At 41.4% G+C, this 22,013-nt stretch overlaps 1 protein-coding gene across 1 annotated transcript in view; it reads left to right on the forward strand.

The window, feature by feature from the left end:
* DMGDH (dimethylglycine dehydrogenase) overlaps positions 1–22,013 on the forward strand; it is a 527,940-nt gene that overhangs the window by 372,797 nt on the left and 133,130 nt on the right. The window contains exon 13 of the mRNA XM_086960740.1: positions 20,080–20,237. Coding sequence (XP_086816866.1) covers positions 20,080–20,237 — 158 coding nt within the window. The remainder of the gene's footprint in view (positions 1–20,079; positions 20,238–22,013) is intronic.

The following is a 22,013-nucleotide window of genomic DNA, read 5'->3' on the forward strand; positions in this document are numbered from 1 at the left end:
ATGTCAATCCACCAATACCAGCTCAGTGCTATACTAATCGACCTATCACAGCGTGGCACACTTCGATGTCACTCTCCCTCCTCACGCAGCAGTTCTCCCTCCTTCACAACTCTTCTTCGAACACTCTTGCACGTCTCACTCATACGACAAGTAACTGCCTGTCCCCGAAACGACCGGACAATCACTTGATCAACTGTTTGTCCACCATATGACCGGACAGTCACTCGTAATTGTCTACCTCAATCTGACAATTGTCTGTCCGCGAAAGGACCGGACAACTGTCCTCAACCATCTGCCAATGAACGGCCGGACGGTCACATAAACAGTTGATAGGATCCAATCACTCGATTTTACACACACAGTTACCCCTGACCTGCATTGGTCACTCAAACACTCACTCTCTTGTTCCCTACCTCGGTTGGGTTTGTCGATGATGTCTCACGACTCCCACAATCAGTGATCGACAATTATGGCTCTGGGTGTCTTCTAAATCACAATCTATCTAGCCCGGGATCTTAAACCACTCATCGAGCCGGACTTCAAAAATCACATGGACCGGCGCGCTCACACTCCGAAACCACAATCACTCAACTCTCATTCCAACTCTGCAAGACATCACACAATCAAAGCATCACCACAGTCTAACAACATCCCTATTCATACTGACTCCTCCACGAACTGATGCTTCTGCTGCACGTCACTCTATGCAGGTCTCCGCCAAACACCGTCGTTTTCCGCTCTCGATCTTCTGGGCAACCATCTCTTGGGCTCTATATGGTGTTTTCCTAACCTTTCCCGAACTCTCCCCTTACTACAGAGGTAACCGTCCTCTCACTACCAACTGATAAAGCTGGGTTCCACCACAGAAATTTAACATGGAACCTCAGGTTGATGTCTCTTTTTACCTGCTGAGAAGTGTTAAGAGGAGAAATAATGCATCACAAATTGAATTGCCAAAACTAATCAGGACTAAAGGACCACAGACTCCAACTTCAGTTTAGGCGGTTTATTACAATGCCAAAAACAACTGAATTTACAAGCACCTCAAGACGAGGTTGTAGAAATACATAGGAACTAATACAAAATTAAATCTACGGATTAATCTACTCCTGTGAATCATGAAGAGAATAAACAATTCCAAAAATAAAACACAAGCAAGGACAGCTCCATCATTTAAGTCAGACTTCATCTGCCTCTAAAAAGAAAAAACAATTAGACTATCCCTACACTATCTCTAAGGTGACATCCCTACTTAGCATCTCTCAGTCATAATCAGTAAAAAAGGTGTCATGTTTTGAAGACTTCCTAAGTAGCGCATTCACAATGGAATCCAAATGACTAAAGCTAAAGAGTTTGTTCTAAGATATTCTTCCCAAATCAATCCCCTGACTCATGACTCATCCTGTCTCCCTCTACCTCTCTGAACCTCTCTCCTTCTGCCTCTCCTCACTCGGGATAGTTTACCCTATTACAAAATTCAAAAATGTAGAACACCCCCTCAGATCACCTTACTAACGGACACATCTCCTAGGTAGTTTTCCACCGTCTTCTCCATGTGGATTCCGTTGACCTTGATTCCCAGGCCTCCTCAGTGAGAAAGAACACCTGCTCCCAATTGTCGTTTTGTGGCTTACATTGTTGCACATCTCCTCCATGCTTAACTCCCAAAACAAAAGGTGTTAGTTCTAACAAAGGCAGCTTCTTCCACCTGCAACAGAAATGTAAGAACAGAACATCCTTGCATACACATGAAATTCGCTGACCTCTTCTAAATGTGAGAGCACACCAGGGAAAAATACATTTTCGGGCCTACACAGTATGGCCAGTGTAAGAATAAATGAATAGGCATTTCATATTCCAGCGTGAACATATCATTTAGGCCTTTACACATCAAGTTATGCACTCAAGTTACTAATGCTTTGCACTACAGAATCTACAATTAATACACGTTCAGCATCTCACGTTATTTTTTCGTGCAATCTTTCTCTCAGTGCACATTTAACTAAAATGCATTTTATTACAGAGAAACTTTTCGTTAAGCAATTGCAGCATACTAAAGATTAAAAATTCAGTCATAGATGTAATTTCATTTCCCCTTGCATGCACAAATACATTTCTATCATTTAACATCACATCATTATTACACCACATTCTAATAGTCTCCCGTTAATACAACACAAGAATATATGCGGGTGCAGACTATCCGTTATTATGATGCACCCCTACAATTTTAGAGCACCATCACACTCTATCATCCCTGACCTCCGTTAGACACCGGAAGCAGAGTCTATTCATTGGCCACAGCCTTTGCCTGGTATAGTATACTTGGTGTAAGAATTTGAACTGTATAAGTCAGAATCTTCCAGAGATCACTATAGTCCTGGTTGCCTCTTGCCAATCTGTGCCTGCTAATGGGTCTTCCTGATTCCCATGCATGCCTGAGGGCATAGAAGGTGCCTGGCGAGTGTGGATAATCCATGATCTGCAAACCCTAGAGATTTTTTCTGCCTCCCGATGGTGCAGACTTAGTCAGCAAGTCTGTGTTAGCAAGGTAAGAAATTGTGGCATGTATGAGATGTAGATGCATATAAAATTGGTTCTGAATGATCCCAAATTCCTCCACAGGTTACATACGGTATTGTGCTGCTCGGTAGGACCTTGTTTTGATTCCTATCTATCCATCAGCCAAAATGAAATCACCTCCTATTACCCTCAAACCCAGTGAAGCATCCATGAGAATAGATTTGGACAGCTAGGAGAAGGTTTCTGACACAGGAGGCAGGGTGTATCCGATCTGTATTGTGACAACCTTCCCATAATGTAGCTGTGAACCATGAAATATCTATACAGGCGAGTGAGCCCCGAATGGAATGAGAACTGATGCTCGGTCAACACTACTACTCCACTTCAGACTAGAGGGAAGCCTGGATGCTAGATCAATATATACCAATACTGACTTAAGAACCCACAGTTGTGCCAAGGCAACTGTGTCTCTTGGAGTGGCAATAAACATGAGCCATTTTTATGACTGTTTTCCTTACTGTCCTCTATTCCCCCTTATCTAGAAGGACATTGACAATTCTGAAGATGCCGTGAGTGGAGTGGTTCTGCCTCCTGCGTCGCCTCTGCCCCTTGTCATGTCATGATAAAGTAGCAGTGTATTGTAGAGAATGTACAGCTCAGTGTATAGTAACTCAAACTCCCTATGGACAACTTAACACAACCATTTCACCTCTCCTGCACCATATACCTCTATAGTAAAGCATCTGAAATACAACCATACATAGCAACCCCCTATCTAGCTCCTTCTCCTCTCCTCTGCTATTCCCCAAGCAGTCCCTTTCATACAATTCAGTAGAAGTCTCAGTGAATCCAATGTTGGGCCTGTCCTCTACTCATTCTCAACCCATATCTGGCATATCAAAGAATAAGGCTATGGCCTGGTGGATGGCTTTGGGTGCAGTGACATATAGCGTAAATTCAGCACCTGCGGCTTCTGTTTAACCCCTTCTACTAACTTTAGCTGTTGCTGCTCGAGCCTTGTGTTATCTGAAAATATCAGAATGCGGTTGAATCATATTGAATCATGTCAGGGCAAGTCATCTCTATCTTGATACTTCAGAATACACTCTATCATGGGCCAAGGGGGAGCTCTAAGTGTTGAACTCTGGGAGAGGGCCAGATATACTTGTTCCACCACAAAACTCTGAATGACTGTTGGCCGCAATATCCTTCAGAATATCTTCCTAGCCAGAAATGCTGTTCTCCATCTCCAGGCCCTGTAGACTGTGTCTCTGTGGTCTTGCTACAACTATGAGACGTCCAGACCCACTTTTCCTATTTGTGTTACACCAGGATTGAATGGCTTATAGAATTATTTCTGTAGAGTTGCTGGTGTCTCTTTCTTTAGGCAGGTAGTTCATCGAGTCAAATGCAGCTCTGTTGGTTCCCATCAATGGAATTGTGTTCTATGAAAAATTGTTGAATTTTCAATGGAAGAAGTCCTGACTTGTCCTTTACCTGTCAAAGAACATTTTGGGCATCGAGCTCTGCATTCATTAATTTAAACCTGCCCGGATCCTGGTCCTGAATCCACCGAGCCCTCGGGGAAGGATATTTGAAGTTCCAATTCAGCAGAGAAAGTTGGTTTGGGGCACAGTTATGATGTGACAACCATCTTGTCTGCTCCATTCACTGCACCCCGTTAACATTCATTGAGACACTTTTAGCCAAGCACCTAGAGTAACCTGTCAAACTCATTATGTGAGTCCAGCTATAGCCAATAAGATGGAGAATCTCTTGGTTCTACTTTCACATACAAGAGACAGTCTTATGGCACTAGTGGTACCAGTTCATATGAGAAGTTTTGTCCCTACAGAGAATGTGGGGGATTTGGCTCCTCACAATCCTACAACACCAGCAACAAACTTGGAGTATACTGTTTACCTAGAAGAGAAGACCAGAGGAGGTGATCAGTTAATCAATAACTCAATTCTTTGAGTACCCATATGCAGGAGTAATGAGTCCTCATTTACTGATATTGTAACAAATAATGTTTAATAAATACAGTTTTCAAAATAACACAATCTGGACACTTGATAATGTTTTACACAGATACCATGTCCAAAGCTACAATATCAAGACAGTTATGGTATACTTTTGCCTGCACACTGTTTTCCCAATTTTTTTTAAATATGTTCACTCTTTTGGGTCAACCGAAAAAACCCAAATCTATACATATAGGCAAACAAAATGAGGAGCACAACCAGAAATATTTACAAGAGTCTAAGAAATTCTCTTACACATCATAATGTCGATAGTCAAATTGTAAAACAATCATATAATACACATTATTCTTTCAAATTGCTTTTCATCAATTTTATTCATAATTTTCCAAGTAAAAACAAGATGACATGTCCAAGATTAACAACCAGGATGAACAGCCTACACGCTTCGTCCCTAAGGACTTGGGACTTCTTCAGGGCTGTTGGACATAAAAACATACAAACAGTACATTAGACAAATCAATCAACCACAAATCTATTACCAATAACAATAATTCCCCTGAAAGGAGTTGTCATACAAAACCATTACTTGTAATTCATTACACAAGCAAAAGATCTATTTCTAACAGAGTATACACATGTATATAAACCCATTTAAAAAAGTTGCATCATATGCTCATTTGTGTACAAAATAGATCACTTATTTCCAACAAATACATAATTCTTTTATGTTGTACACCTTTCCTCAAAAATATGAATCATATATGCATATCTATTGTACACATTTTTTATTTTTCCTAATTTAAAACCTCAGCAAATTTAGGATTGAGCCAACTCATGATGTCATTTGGTTCATTAATCCTTTCATATCTAACATAAAGTTGGGGCATATTTCAGTTGTCCACTATGATCTGTACCTGCATGTCTTTTGTATTGGTAGTGCCACAAGAGTTTATTCTAATTTTTCTAGATCTAAATTCCTTAAACATAAATCAGATAACTTCTTACCGGCGCTCTGTATTGTTGGAAGCTTTATCCTTAAACACCAGTTGTCTGCACAATACACCTCAAACAATTATTTAGACCTAAATGTGGGGTCATAAGCACATTAGAAATGCAAACCCCCCATTCTATCTCAACCCTAGCTTTACCCCATCATTCAACTATATTGCACAATCATTTACCTCATGCGATTCTTCTATAGGTTCAACATCTGTTCTGCACATCCATAGCGCAATCAATTTCTTCCGCAATATCTTGTTCCTTTCAACACTATTGATAAAACACAACCATGTCACCCACATGAACCTCGTGAACAATAACCAATTTAGCTTAAGCCAGCATCCCCCTACTGCTCACCTCTTTTATAAAATGCTCCTCTTCTAATGATTTTGAGCAAGTTTAAATGTAGGGGTCCTCTATTTTTGAGGCCTCATTTCTATAGGCCCTATCCAGTATGCCTGCCACCAGCAGAACAAGTAATGTCTGATACAACGGAGAAAACACCCAAATTAAATGCGTTCTTATCGCAAGTCACTGTTTGTCGAGAAGATAAACCCTATTTAAACAATTGTTACGTGGGCAAAATTAAATGCGTCCTTAGCATAAGTCGCTGTTTATGTCGAGAAGATACAACCTATTCAAACATTTGTTCCATGAGCCAATTTAATATAAAATAAATAATGGCATGAAGCCCCATAAATGCGACAGTCAGCAAGACGAGAACCATAGGGCTCCGTATTACCCTTCTTTTACATGGTAGTGCACACATTTCAGGCCCATCTCCTATCTCAAAGATGCAAAAACATTATCAATTAAACGCCCCCATACAGGGTTGCATTTTAATTAAATTCCAGACGTTAAACCCCTCTTGCTCTGTTTATCTACACTCAGCCCTCAGAGTGAACGCCAAATATCAACCAGTCATATTAATTGGAAACATGATATCTGCGCTTCGACACACCACAGTGATTCTGCAGTTTATACATTATTTTGGCTATGAAATTACACATACACATGATTTTGAGGGTGAGCCAGTGGACTTCCTGTTGCACTAGGGACGCTGCACGGTATTCTCCTGATTGAACCCATTAATTTTTTTTATTGATGTTATAATCAGTTATTCAGTGTGCCCATATGCCCAATAAAGCCTATTTTCAGGTTTTTGATTGATTGGGAGGTGCCTTAGTGGAGAAAACATTAATTCTTCAAGGTGACATTCAACACCATCTCCAATCCAGTGAATGTGGGCATTCTCATTGAGGTAAAACGTTTGGAGTGTCTAAAATTTGTGGGTATCCTGCGCACACAAAACATTTGGAGTGTCTAAACCTTCGAGGTATGCCACAAACCTGCGGTCAGCAATCAACACTACCAATTTATGGTGCCTCTATTAGGCGTAAAGTTTATGCCACAGATTTTCACAAAACGTTTGGTCCCTTATCTGTGATAGTCACGGGTCCACATAGATTTCTTCCTTGACAGTTGGCTATTAGAGCACCAAAGGAGTCTAGCAGTACATCAGTACCTCTACAAGGTCTCACGTTGAACACTCCCAAATAATTATCACCAAAAACGTCCAGGGTTTTTCTCCAACCCCTGCACCTTCTGTGGATAGAGTAAGAATGCTTATCTCCCTAACTCAGGATGTACACTCAATCTAGATCTCCACAGTCATAAAGATCTGCTTTGGTGGCAAAGTGAAGAAAGTCTGTGGAAAGGCAAGACTCCTCTTTCACAATAACCCTATTTGTTCCTGACAGTGCATGCCTCATTGGAAAACTTGGGCACTCACTTGCAAAAGTTTGTTGTAGATGCTCAGTAGATTTCAGAAATCACAACTCTGCTTAAACATTTTGGAATTTGGAGCAGTTAGGCTGCTATTGAAGGCATTTATGCCAAAGATAAAAGAAAAAGAAATCTATCCAAAATACAGCATAACTTACCTATTTTCTGTTTGGAAAAAGAGTGGTACCAACTCACTTCTTCTGTCTGAGGGATTGAAACAACTGTGACACTGAGCGAACACACACATTCAAAGTGGAGCAAATTCATGGGCACAGAATGGTCTAGCTTATATGCTTATCAGACAAAAAGCAGCGTGTCACGAATTGTAACTGGACAACCAGTAGCTGGAACTAATCTTTTATTTTGGAGTTGCTCCCCTGGTATTTCTTCATAACCCTACAGAATGCAAAATGCCCTTTATTTGCCAGCTGAGTGTGACATCTGAGCAGTCAAGAGGATGCCAGATCAAAATTTAACCATGTAGCAGCATCTTAACTGCACCTTTAAGGGCCTAACAAAAATGGTTCACTGGCCTGTTGAGTTTTTAAAACAAATTTTGCCCTCAAAGAGAACCAATAACTTTTCAATAGGTAACACAAACAAATACAGCATCACATCCTAGTACCATTACAGCTGACTGCTTGGGTTCTGAAGACCTGAAATATGGAGACTTAGATATTACTTAAGACCGTAGAGCATTCTTGAAGGCAACAAAGACACCTTCAGCTTTGAGATCACACCCCTTTAAATTGAGTAGGGCTTGTTTCTGGTCTGCAACACAAGATCTGGGTCCACTGCGCACTGCTGTTTCTGTTCCATTTTGTCTACAATAATCAATAATCTTCGAACAAAAACAATGTAATAGCAGTTTTGATGGCAAATTAAAAAAAACCTCATACACTGCCTATTTCCTCAAAGACTTGTTAAAAGGTCATAAAGGGCCATTCCAAAGTGATCCTGTTATCTCAAAAACAAACCACAATGGTCTGCTCTATATAGTTCTGAGCTCTTTAATGACAGACCCATTGACCAGGTGCTGTGAGGGGTAGGTGTTCCGCCGATCCAGCGCCTGTCAAAAGGTGCATTTAACCTATCAGCGCTGGCCTCACGGGAGTATGCTGAGAGGCCCTATTCATTTCCCCTTAGGGTCGCCTAAATAGAGCAGGACCCAGTGGCCCTCTTAACCTCCGACCCAGAGAGGTTGTATCTGTCTTCTTCAAAGTGAATGAACTTGTGTTTTTGTGTAGTACTTTGTTGAGGTCCTGACGAATCGCCGGTTGGCGAGAAACATGTTGACCACACCAGGGGGTTGAGTTAGCTTTCTGTATACTCATACGGTCTCTAGCTCCCCTCTCACCCTTTTAACCAGGGAATCAGCCACGTTAATAAAAGTCAGTGTGGACGGGTCACCCTTTTTAACTTTCACTCACTTTTGCACCGACTACACTTTCTTTTCATCCTCACTCACACCCACCATCGGCAAGGAACAAAAGAACCCCGCCAAAAGAGTGCCTTCGGGTGCTCCGTCAGACATTGCAGCGCCGGTCTGTCGAGGGGCAGTGAGTCGATGATGACACTGGACACCCTCCAGTCAGGGTGTGTTTCACACCTAATACTCTGGGTGTATGAGGTTTTCTAAGTTCCGACAAGGGAACCCTTCCAGTTACTTTACCTTCTCCACTCTGTCACACTTTCCCTGGGGAACTTTGTACTCTGCTGTCAGCCATTGACAGGGCTGCCATCATTGTACACGCTTTATGCACAGTCTGACCTTTAGGCTGCCTACGTGCACACATGATTCCTTATGAAGAAACTAAGTGATCGAATGGTATCCATGTAATCTATTGGATGTTGCCAATTATGGACATTAATCTGCACAGGAGATACTTTCCTATTAAAATGTTTAAAAAAATGATTACACCTTTACTCTGTTTACCTCTCATGGAAAGCTCCCTCTTGATCACGATTATGGCTGCGTCGAGAACTGCAAGCCTTTATGATAAATGAACCATGCCATACATTTCATAAAGATAATGTGATGCTGTATACTAATCTGCACTTCATGATAAAAGTTTCGTCCTCTTTCCACTTAAGCCAGCAAATAGGTCTAACTATCCTTCTTCGTAATCACTACGGTTATGTGACCTACATTTAGTCCCCATTTTAGCATCTCATTTTTAACTTGGCATTAGTTTCTAGAGGTGGTTTGCTTATGCTTTTCTCAATTGCGAAATTGTCATTTGCTCGTATTTATTTTCAATAGACATTATCGCCTTTTAGTCTGCACATTTAGTTCCAATGTTGTACAGTTCAGAACGCAAGGAATCATTTAATGTCCGGTGGTCGTGGGAGATGACTTCTCTGCTGCAGTCTAGTTAAAACTTTGTTCTGCACCTCTGGCACAGTGCAATAAGCTGCTATTTATTATAAAAACAGCATCTGCGCTGAAGTCGATGAGAGGTTAAAATTCTACTTGGGCCAGATAAGACATTTGCAAACATGACCAGCATTATTTTATTATACTATATGCAGAGTTTTCTAAAGGTCGGATATGTGTGGTGCTGTCTCTGCAAAATCTAACCTGTATTAGGTGGAAGTGTCTGCTTGCAAGACTCTCTCAGGCTCCTCGGTCTCTTTCCATGGATTGTCGTCTGCAATGTTTGTGTCTGCCTCCCATTGCTCACATAGTTTCTGAGTTTATCTGTTTTGTGGCGATCTTTCTGTTCCTCCATAAAATCTGTGTGATCTCTGTTCTTTCAATCAACAATTTGTTCTTCCATGAGTCAGATTATGGGATGTTCACCTATCCTGTAAGATCCTTTTCCAATGCAAGTCTCAACTGCAAGTACAAAAGAATGAGTACTTATTTATGTCAAACTATTGTAGCTTGGAAATGACTTCATATGTCTTTATTACCGTGTCTTTTAACTTAGAAATATCAATAGTGTCCCCTCATTGAAAGTCCTTCTGGTGCAACATTGCAGCTTGTTGGTTGTCTAGCCCCAATGGTTTTTCCATCACACTCCACTTCATAGTTCTGTTAGGTGTGTCCCAAATTTGTAACGTCCCTTTCATTTTGCTGGGTAGCTGGTTCATGAATTCTCCCATGTATACCTGGATCCATCCTGAGATCATCTCCTGCACAGAAAGTCATTAATTTCACCGCTAAGTACTGTAATAATACTGCATGTTCTGGGATGGCTATCTCTCTTCCTTGCTGTTAGCAATGCAGGGTCCTGAGAGCTATCCATGGATTTTTGGTATCCTTGAGTAATTCCCACCATGCTCCTTTATTTCGAGAACAACATTTTGTGGTACTTAAACCAATGAGTTCTACAGGGCATATAGTATTTTGCTCTGCACCACCATTGTAGATATATTTCCTGTCGGAATATGATTGTTAGTTTTGGGTTGTATGGGGGAGTAATTTCAGTAAAAGATGTTCTCTTTAAATGTTCCAATAATTGGCTGTATATTCATTGTATCCTGTTGTTGCAGGTCTTTTGAAATATAGAACCCCAATTATTTAAAGTTCGGTCTCTAGTCTCTTTCTCTACTGTCCTATAGGTCACTCACTATTCCCTTTCATGTGAAATACCATTCATTAGCCTCATTTATTCCAGAACTGGCATATGTCATAAGGATCTCTATAAGCTAGCAATACTCCCATTCTGATCTAATGAACTGGTGCTCCAAAGGTGGAAGGGTGTGTGTGATATTTTTAACCTTGTTACTACTCCCATGGGCCGTTGTGGGCATTACAGTTGGCATCCTGGGTTTACTCTGGATTCTGGAGCCCATATATTAAACAGTAAAGAAAGATATATGGATGCTCATGCTCTAGGTTCCGTTGTCCAGGAGGAGATTTCTTCTGCTTTGATCAATGCACGCTCTATGGTTAAACATAATACGGAAATAGAGGAGCTGATCCTAATCCATGACTTAGATTGTTTGTTGCTGAGACCAGCCAAAGGAAGATATCCAGGATCTTATCTAGTAGGGGCTCACCCCTCCAGACTACACTATTGTTCGGCTTGATAGTCTCCTGCGTTGAGGGGGAGGTCTGGCTATAATCTCTAAGAATTCAATTAATTGCACTTTAGGGCCTACTAGCTTGATTTCACTGGACACCCAAGAGATGGCACAGTTTTGAATAAAATCTAATAAAAATACCCTCTCGGGCTTTTGGTCTATTGCTACCCTGGCTCCCGCAAAAAGTTTATTGGGGCATGAAGCCTAGCACTAGAACCCCACATTACAAACCCCTATTTTACTATTTTGGGCGACTTTAACTTCATTTTGGAAGATACAGGGTGCAATGATTCTGTGTTCCTAGAATTCATGAAGGTGTTCAGATTATCTCAATTGGTTAACTCCTCTACCAATATATCAGACCATACATTAGATGGTGTTTTTGTCGATCACTCCGCTCTGGTGAAGGGAGATCTTCTCCTGTTAAGTTGGACGGACCACCTAGCGGTAACCTATAACATCACTCTGCATAAGGATATAGAACAGATGCAGCGCATACCCACTTCTTATAGAAGGTGGAATAAAATCTCCTCCCAAGACCTGGAATCTGCACTGAGCAAGTCATTAGGAAGAAATTCTAGTTCTCTGGAACCAACACAGCAGATGTTTTTAATGTTTGGATGACCGCTGCTATCGCTCAGATCGCCCCTATTACAAATAAAACTGGTACCAGAACTAAAGCATCTAATTCCTGGTTCTCAGAGGAATTAAAAGACCTCAGACTTCCATGTCGGAGGCAAGAACAGGGAGATGGAGGGCAATCCTTACTTCTGAAGAGAGGTTTAAGCACAAACAGTTTATTCTCGGGTACAAGCGTCCCATCATGGCTGACAAGTCTTTTGTAACTAAAATAAGATCTGCAACCAACACTCCCAATGAACTTTCTAAAGTGATGAAAAATGTCTCCACTCTGCCAGTGCAGCAAGCTGTGGAAAACTCACAAGGTTTTTGCAACAGGTCGTGGATTTTATTTAGGGATAAGATCCTGAAGACATTTTCTGATTTTATTGTGAATGTGGATAGCCTCCCTCCCCTGTCAGAGGTAAAGATTATGATTTGATAGATCCAGTAACTACTGCTATATCATCCACCTTCCCCTATATCTCTCTCAAAAGTTAAAAATCTTCTAATTCATATGTCATCTGGTTTGCTTGATTACCAATGTCCTCCCAAAATCTTATAACTGGTACTGGAACAGATTGCTGCCTTTCTTGAAAAGATCTATAATCAGGTACTCATAACGGGAGTGTTTACCCAACTATGGAAGGAGACAATAGATATGCCACTTAAAAAGAAACCTAATGGGGATCCTGAGGACTAAAAAAATCTTCTTCATATTTCCCTTGTACCTGCGCTAGCTAAGATGTTTGAAAAGTACAGGAATTGGCCAAGTCTATTATCACCCAGGACCTTCTGGACCCCTCTCAGAATGGTTTTCAGAGTAGTCCTAGTACTGAATCTGCTTTGCTTGCTGGTGCAGTTTGGCCAAACTGGTGCAGTAATTTGGTTTTATGGCATTATCCAATTCGCACAACACCTAAATCATGGTTTCCATAGCAGATGACATGTTTCTGGTTGCAGAACATTTTAATTTTTGTAGGACTGAAATCAGTATCTCGATGAAGGAGAATTGGCTGAAACCTAATGCTGAAAAAAATGACATTCTGATCTTGGGGAACAGACATCTATGTGGTCAGAATTCTGGTGTTGGAGACATGCGTTCCCCTACCTCTCCTGGGGTTCTCGGCGAACAACCTTGGGGTAATCTTTGGCAAAATACTAACTTGGGACACTCCGGTTAAGAGAACCGTGAGTTCTTGCATCTTCATCATTAAAACTCTGGAAAAGGTTTTCCCCCTCATATCAGATGAACTTAGAGTTGCAGTGGTCATTGTGCTTACTACATTGCGCCTTAACTAATACAATGCCCTGTATTTAAACATTAACCAATCCACACTGACTAGACTTCAGGTCATTGAAAATGCGGCAGCTGGACTTGCTTTTGGATTTACCCAAATGTATGTCACTCAGGGAGGGTATATGTTCCCTTCACTGGCTGCCAGTCAAGAAACAAGTGATCTTTAAAGCCCTTTGTTTGGTTCATTCGGCTCTCCACCTTCTGATGAGAACTCTTTTTCACTACATCCCTAAGAGACAGCTGAGGTCATATTCTCTTAGAAAGGTGATCATATCTAGATTTGAGAAGACCAAGCAGGTTGGTCACTCTCTCTGTTGCAGCTGTTAAGCTGTGGGATACTTTGCCCACCCATATTGCGAGCTCAATCTCTCATGTAGCCTTTTGTATGCAACTGAAATCCTGGCTCTTCCTCCTCCTGTGATAGTAGTGTTTTGATCTCTTTTCCTTTTCATAGTCTGCTCATCAGTGCTAGCGCTTTGACACCTTTGGGTATGATGCACTATATAAATACTAAAACAACTATAAATATTACTCAAAATGTTGCCTTAGTATGTAGTTTCAGGATCCCTCATGTATACATGCAAATTCCTTCCATACACATTGCTCCCTCCCTGAGGCCATCTGAATCAGACCATGAGCGTGTTGCACCTAATCTACTCTGTAAGAGATTACAGAGTTAGAGCAAACCGTAGTGGTGATTGGACGCAGCCAGTGCTTACTTTGAGTCAATGGTGTCAGATAGGGCCCACATGCACTGCTTTTTGGGGACGAATACTTATTTTTCCACATCAGAACAAGAGAGAGAAAAACACACCAGGCAACAGAAGAACAAAGAGAAAGATAGAAAAACAGTCAGTAAGGGAAAAAGCAAGAATGAAAAAGAACCACCAAGAGTTCAACAAAGGGGCTGGGAGTGTTGCTGTTGGGTTAAAGTGCCATGAGGTTCAATCAAGACTAAGCAGCTTAATTGTGCGGCCCACATGCATCCTCTCAATGACTGGCTTTACATGGACTGAGATTACCCTGTGATCCGACCATAGCTTAGTGAAGTCGAGAAATACATGGTGTTAGTACTGCATTATGCCATCCTAGCGCTCACCAGAAGCTCCTAGGATGGCATAATGGCTACTCTGCATGGACCAATGTGCACTAGCCGAGGCTACGGTATATAAATGCCCCAGTTGTCCTGGGAAACACAAAGGTATGGGGCAAATGGATGGAATATTTTCATGATGTTTTACCACGAACCAGCGTTGATGTTTTCCAGGAGCCTGGGTATCGCAACTTCTATTATATGGCTTGATTGTAACTGTGTCACAAAGCCGCAACCCCAAATGTACTGGTACCTGTATTTTTTTGTTGTTGTTTCTTAACCATGAAAATCGCAATAAAGAGAGTTTAAAAACAAAATGACTCGATTTGAACTACATTCGATCAAGACCTTTTACCAATGTTAATTTGCTGAAGGGATTAACGATCTCTTCGAGAGTGAAGGCCTTTTCGGAGGCTTCGCTTTATGCTGGTCCTAGTCATAGAGTTTAGAACTGATAGCATATTATTTTTCTTGGGAAGCCAGTGTCCGTTCTAGACACCCCACACACAGTCGCCTGACACTTATCTGGTATTTCAGAAAGCTTATCATTCTGTTTAGAAGGATGGCTTATATGTGCTGAAGTCACTGATCTCTAATTAATCACAGAGTAAGTCCTTGTTTAAATTTTTGAGGATTCACTACCTCCATGTCTATTAAGTACTGTGTGTGTCTACATTGTATGTATGTATGTATGTGTGTTCTTATATAGCGCTCGATTTTACCCTTGGGCATCTCGGCGCTTGCCTTGGGAACCCGTCCTGGTTTTTCCCTGTGAGATCACCCGTGCTGGGCATCCCCAAGTTCAAAGCCAGGCATCCCGCCGCGGGGGGGCCGTTGTGGAGATTAAGCAAGCTTGTTGCCCAGAGCTGCATAGTGTGAACTCATGCTTAGTGGGCACCGAAGCGAGAATTATCGAGTCCGTGGACAATTGGGTTCAGGACCCTGCCGCGTCGGGAATCGAACCCTGGTCCCGGGTCTGACCTCAGCTTCAGGGTATGCCTCCTCTAACCAGTGAGCCACACTTCTCCCCCTTTGCTTTTCTCCTTCCCAATGAAGATCAGCCAGTGTACTCTCATACCTTTTGATAATACTCCTGTAACACTAGCTCTGTGAGCTCTGGAAACTGCTCCCCGGATATAATCCAACTGGGACCATGATTTGTGAACATATGGGTGTAGGCTGTAGCCTGCATAGATTTCTTCCTCCGAGGGTCTGTCAACCCAACTAAAGCAGTAACCTTAGTCACTGGCGTGCTTGCCATTACGCCCACTTTAATTTCTCATGATCTACATTTATTCTTTCTGTGATCATAGTGAAGTCTCTTCCCAGAGAGTACTGCACTAGTAGAGGCCTAACATGTTGCTTGCTAAAGCGCTCCTGAGATCATACAACGTTCATGATCATCCCTATATATATTTGTGTTAATACCAACAGGGCATGCTTCTGAAGCAGAATTTCTACCTCTAGGATCCAGTTTCGAGCCTTGTGTGTACCACTTTCATGTGTAATAGTCTTCCCTCTTATCAAGCAAGTGTACCTTAGTGCGACAGTAAATCTAGTCTTGCACATAGATTTAATTAAACACAGCTTCCTTTAATTTATCTTATTGTGTAGTGTATTCACATTACATTACATCAAAGCTAATAGTGTCACGTTTTATTTTTTATTTTTTCCTACCATAAGTCAAATCATATCCATGTTTCTACATGTCCTCACTTCCTTTTTGCATCACTAAACATGAAAAGTTCTCCCAACCCTTTAATCTCCCCCACTCTCCTTCACCCTCCCCAACACGGACATTTACTCCTGCCTCTTCCCCCCCCCCCCTCCTTAAAATTGCTAATACTGCCTGGTGTATTTCTCTATCACCTACTTCATCTAACTTGTACCTTACCTCAATGTTCCTGTTAGATTCTAGATTTAGATTAAACACCCAATGGTTTACGTTCAACAATGTCTTTTTAGGCTTGCTCATCACTTTTACTTCTGTTTTGACTTCTCCAAATTAGTCCCCTTGATTCCTCTCCCTTCTTCCAGTTCCTCCACAGTGTTTGTTCTGGGGTTCTACATTGTCCATCATTTCCAGTTGTGTGCGCTGCACTTCCCCTTTCCTCCTCCCGATTCAACACTTCCCCTGGTGTCACCTATTGTTTTCCCTTTCCACATCCATTTAAGCTTTGTAAGAACAGCAGCATGTATATTATGGCCATGGCCTGCAGTTTTATTTTTGCGTCTTCTGACGTTCCTCTGAGTTTCTGGGTCTTCCTCTTATGATCTTGGAAGGCTGGAATTTTATTTGAGTCCAAGAGCACCTGCTATGTCTTGCTTCTTCTTCATTGTATGGGTCTCACAATAATGACCGTTGGTGACCCAGGTACCAGTCTACAGCCCAGGACCTTGCTTGCTCTCCCCTCTACAAAACTTGTTGGAATTGGTTGGTATTTAACTTTCTTTTAAGACAGGCTTGCATTAAGGCTTCTACAGTGCCTTCAGCCCCTTTCAGCAACCCAGTTACCTTTGGGGGATTCCTTAAGGTTTTACCATTTACATAATGTTGTACCTGTGTTCCTATGCCCTGCACTCATGCCATTCTGCATATCTTTCTCTACAGTGTTACAAGGGCCTTAGTTTATTAGAGATGTAGCGCAAAATTTATTTTCATTTGTAGGGTTGCATCATAATCACACTTGTAGAACGCATCCACAGATAATCCTTTTTCGTCTTAACCTAAGAGTTACGACAATGAAAAAACATAAAACTTTATGTATTTAGGCCACTATATAGAATACGAGAAGAATTAATGTGGAGTAATCAAATGTAACCAGCAGAAAATATTAACAGCAGCACTAGTGTTCTGCAACTGGCAACCATTTATTATTGAATGTGTTTATTAATGCATTTTATATGTAGGCAGGAATACTAACCGAATGTGCCTTATTTTCTATGCAGTTTCATAAAGTTCATGTTCCATTTCTCTTATGTTAGCTGAATCTTGTAGGCCTGAAACACATTTCCCTGGATGCTTTTGCATTAGAATTAACAGTTTGAATTTCATGTGCCTGATGGATTTTGTTCTTTCTCACAGTTGTGTTGCAAGTGGAAGAAGCACCCTTGTTAGTTAGAATAATGTCTTTGTTTTAAAAGTTAGGCAAGAAGAGGATACATTGGCAGTTACTGCCGATACGGAGAACTGTTGTACTTTCTCACTGGAGAAGGCCTGGAAATCAAGGTCATCTTGTTGCTGTTCAGGAACATCGCCATCCTGTGGAAAACCACCTATGAGAACGTGATCTGATCGGATGGCATGACCCAAAAGGAATCCTGGGAAGATACCTGTAATATTGGAGCGTTGCAAGTAGGGAAAGAGCCCCACTTCTTCTTTGCCTTTGGAAGTAGAGCATCTTAGAACAAGCTCTGTCTCCATAGCTTCACGCTACCTGACCCATTGTAGTGGAGAGACTTCTAAGGAAGCCTCCACAAGCTGAAACCTTTACCTATCCTGCCCCGAAGAATGCTTAAGTAGGGATGCCATGTTAGTGTAGGGATAGATTACTGCTTTATTTCCATCAATCCTCGATGCAGAGGAACTTGGACTTGTGCTTTTTGATTCTCTGCATCCTCTTTCTTTAATTAATTGTCTTTTGCATGCTGCAACGCCTTAACTTTATTAGCAGATTTGGCTCTAAGTTGGTCCAAATGTATTTCTACACCCTCGTTTTGAAGTGTCTATGTCCAGTTATTTCTGGCTTTGTAATAAATCAACCAACCTTACTTGGTAGTCTGTGGTTACTATGGGTCTAGAGAAACTGCGGTTGGATTGATTGACATTGTTAATGACTTCTCTCCCTGCCACGATTTCATGCTGAGAAAAAGTACCATTCACTTGTGGTTCTAGAACAGATCTAGAACGTACAGGTTCAGCCCCTTCAGTAGCATGTCTACCATTATCTCTGCCATTTTCATTACCAATGGTACACTAGAGTGATCACTTTCAGTATCATATCTGTAGACCCTCTATGCTTATTCTCTACCTCCAGGTCTGTGGGACATGTACTCTCGCCTCCTTTTCTTCTGCCCCCATTTAGTAGCTGTACAGGTGTTGGTTTCTCAGAGGTGGTGTCCTTATTGATACTTCCCGCCTATGGATCAACTGGGCCCTTTTGCTTCTGTAGTCTTTCATTGATAATCAATGAGAACATCCACCATCTCCATGGGGGCTTTAGACCCACCCTCTTTCACTCACTTCTGACCATAGGCTTCTTCTGTTCCACTGGTCAGGAGTGTAAAGGCTGCTCCTAGCACAGCCTTCTCATACAGGAGCCAGGGATCCTTCCCAAGTAATACCAGATAGCGGCTGTACTGCCATTCTCCTAAAAGCCCACTTTCTTCAGTGCTCACTGCAGCCTCCCTGCAAATACTGACTACAGCCGTAGCTATTAGCCTATTGCAGGCATGGCCCGTGCAGGGCGTTATACCGGGGCGGTGATGGCAGGCAGGGGAGGGTCAGGGTGGGGGGTTGTAAAATGCGGGATATGGACCATTAGAGGTAAGTACCGAAAAAAAAAATAAAGAATTTTGTTGCCCACGCTGCATCACATTTGGCGAAGCAGCGTGGGCAACGAAATTCGTTTTATTTATGTTTTTCGGTACTTACCTCTAATGGTCCATATACCGCATTTTACAACCCCCACCCTGCCCCTCCCCCGCCTGATGTCACCGCCCCGGTATAACGCCCTGCACGGGCCGTGCCTGGCCTATTGTGTGGATGCATTAGAGGCACGCAAGACTGCTTTCCAAACAAATCTTTTAACATTTTCAAATAACTGGAGACTGCAAGACAATGGCCCGGTCATTCCTTGTTGAATAGCGATATTGAAGGGAGACATGTTTAATTTAAAAGCTGCAGGAGTTTGGTTGAATGGACCTTGTTATAGTAGACAGTGGCTTTACGTTTTGCTGTGCGACCTTCTCTGATATCAATCTCATAACTTTTGCAACATAATAATAGACCTGGGACGGACATATAGGATTATGTGTTGTGTAATATCAAACATGGGGCTGGAGACCGCTTTGAAACAAACAAGTATATTAAGAGCACCTGTACTAACATTGTAAATCAACCAACCACCTGTCTCGAAATCTAGGAGAGTAGCATCAGTTCTTTAATTACCAAATTGTAAAAGATCCTAAGCGTTATTTTGAGTGACATTGGTTTATTCAGGCTGTGTGGATGCAGTCTGTTTTTTTTGGTATCATGTCAAAATGATCACGGATTAGGGCTAATTCGTAAAAAGTCTGAAAAGATTTGCATTTCAATTTCCACACTTTGTGCAAAGTTGACAAATGTCATGTAGGTTGCAAACTTTACAGCCAAACTTTTAATTTCCTCCAGTCTTACTGAACATTTTTCCTGAATATTAAATCGCATGTTTAAACTCAGATGAGATTTGTTTGTTGTCCATGTCAAAGACCTATAGTAAGCAGAATTATATTAGAAATAGAAGTTCATTAAATATCATTGTGTATTATTAGCAACAAAGTATAAACAATTTTTATTTCAATTTGACAAGTGTTTTTACTGATTCAAATAACAAAAGCTAAATTGAGCCTGCCAGATATTAAGGTGTAGTATGTAGATTTCCTAGTACGAAGAGTAGATGTTAATAATAATGTTTCAAAAGAAAATAATCAAGCTTTTTGTAGATTTTCGAACTGATATTTCTTCTCATTTGATCTGACATTAGGTGAGTTGGGATGGGAGCTCTACCACAGGCGCCAAGATAGTGCAGCTCTATACAGTGCGATCATGGAAGCCGGTAAGGAAGAAGGAATTGACAACTTTGGCACCTATGCTATGAATGCATTGAGGCTCGAAAAGGCTTTTCGGGGCTGGGGAGCAGAGGTAAGAAATCCTTCAGTATTCTTTAACACAGCTTGACCAAAAGTGATCCAACCAACATGGATAGCAGGAAAGTAACCTGTGTATCCATTGCAGGGAGCTAGACAGGAATGCATGTAGGAGCCAGAAATGTGGCATGATCAGTGTCTGTGCATGTGTGGGGTTGGTTGAGCGTTTTCTAAGTGTGCGTGTGGAAAGGTTGAGCTATATGTAGATGCGGATTGTGAGGGTCAAAAATGTTGTTCTGGTGCAATGACAGGGGCTAAAAGTAAGAGGATTTACATCCAAAAACATAATCGATACATTTTGGAGTCATCCATTGCCAGGTACCGGACCTGGAGGAAATAAACAGACTTTGTCGTCCGAGGTTTGTGTCCCAACAGCTTCATTAAGTGATAAGTAACAGGCAAATGTTAATAACTTATTGGGATGCATGATTATCCTGGTTATTTCTTATTTGGAGCAGAAGTGAGACCACATTTTTTCTAGGCTACCAGAAAGAGCACACCTCTTGTGTCAAAAATCCATGTTTTCAGTTTTGTTTGCACTTAGCTTAAAATGTGTTTATCCAAACTATGGCAAGTTAACATTGATCTCATTTGTTTCGGTTTGGGCAGATCGTGCATGTTATTAGCATAGTTTTAGCAGGATAGATTCGATCACAAAGGGAGGTCTAGCCCGGGACCAGGGTTCAAATTCCCCGCCTCGGCGGGTCTGTACTAGACATATAAATGGAACATCAAAATCACCAGTGTTCGTGTGCTCATGGGAAAGCCATGCTTAGGGGAGAGGATGTAGCCTTACGGCTAGAGCGGTCAATCTCGAACCTGGGGAACCAGGTTTGAGTCTCGGAAGGGACGCTCAACATCCTGTGATTCTGGGCAAATCACTTAATCTCACCGAGCCCACCAAAAATGAATGTTTCCATCTGTAACTTAACTGCTGCTCATATAAAGTGCTTTGATACCTGATATCTTCAGGTCGAGTTTGCGCTATATAAAACTCTAAAAAAAATAAATTAAAAAGTCATTAGAAATGGATGGGATAAAAAATTGAAATGTTTTCTGTGCTTTAGCTGTCAAAAATGTAAATGATGTGGCTTGACCAGGAATCTTTGATGCAGAGAAACACCATAAGATTACCAGACGATGAGTATAGAGTTTGTGGGGGAGTATACGTCCTAATGCTAGATCTGATAAAAGTCGAAGCATTCCTGGTTAACTTTGCTACAATGGACCACATTTCAGCCAGCAAGCTATTTTGTTCCAACTAAAGAGCAGCAAGTGTATATTATGAATATGTGTCATGGTTCAACAATCCCTGGTCATTGAGGAGTTACGACTGCCTTGGATTTGGCTTGCAATCATTTTGGTGGCATACGTTTCATTCTGATGATCAAGAATAAATTCTAGTGTGTCCATTTTGTGCTCAAAATAAAAACCTACATTTGTGCAGCTTTTGAATATTCACCACCAGGCTCATAAACTATGGCATACAATTTCTGTAGATTTCATAAAATATTCCATCTGCATACAATGTGATGTGGGTACCTTTTCAAAGGCTGCTTTTTTTTCTTAATTCACCAAAAGAACCTGCAGCAGAAAAAGGGATTTAATGTCTTGATTGCTATTTTTCTGCTTCATGGATTACCTCGTACAGTATTTCAGACAGATACTCCGTGTTTTTTTAAAGGTTTTTGTACAAGGCATTGAGAATTGAAAAAGCCATTTCTCCTGGTTGTTATCTCCAGTTAAATGGCGAAAGATGATTACATAATCA

This window comes from Lissotriton vulgaris, chromosome 3_1 (genome assembly GCF_964263255.1).
Source record: "Lissotriton vulgaris chromosome 3_1, aLisVul1.2, whole genome shotgun sequence".
NCBI lineage: Eukaryota > Metazoa > Chordata > Amphibia > Caudata > Salamandridae > Lissotriton > Lissotriton vulgaris.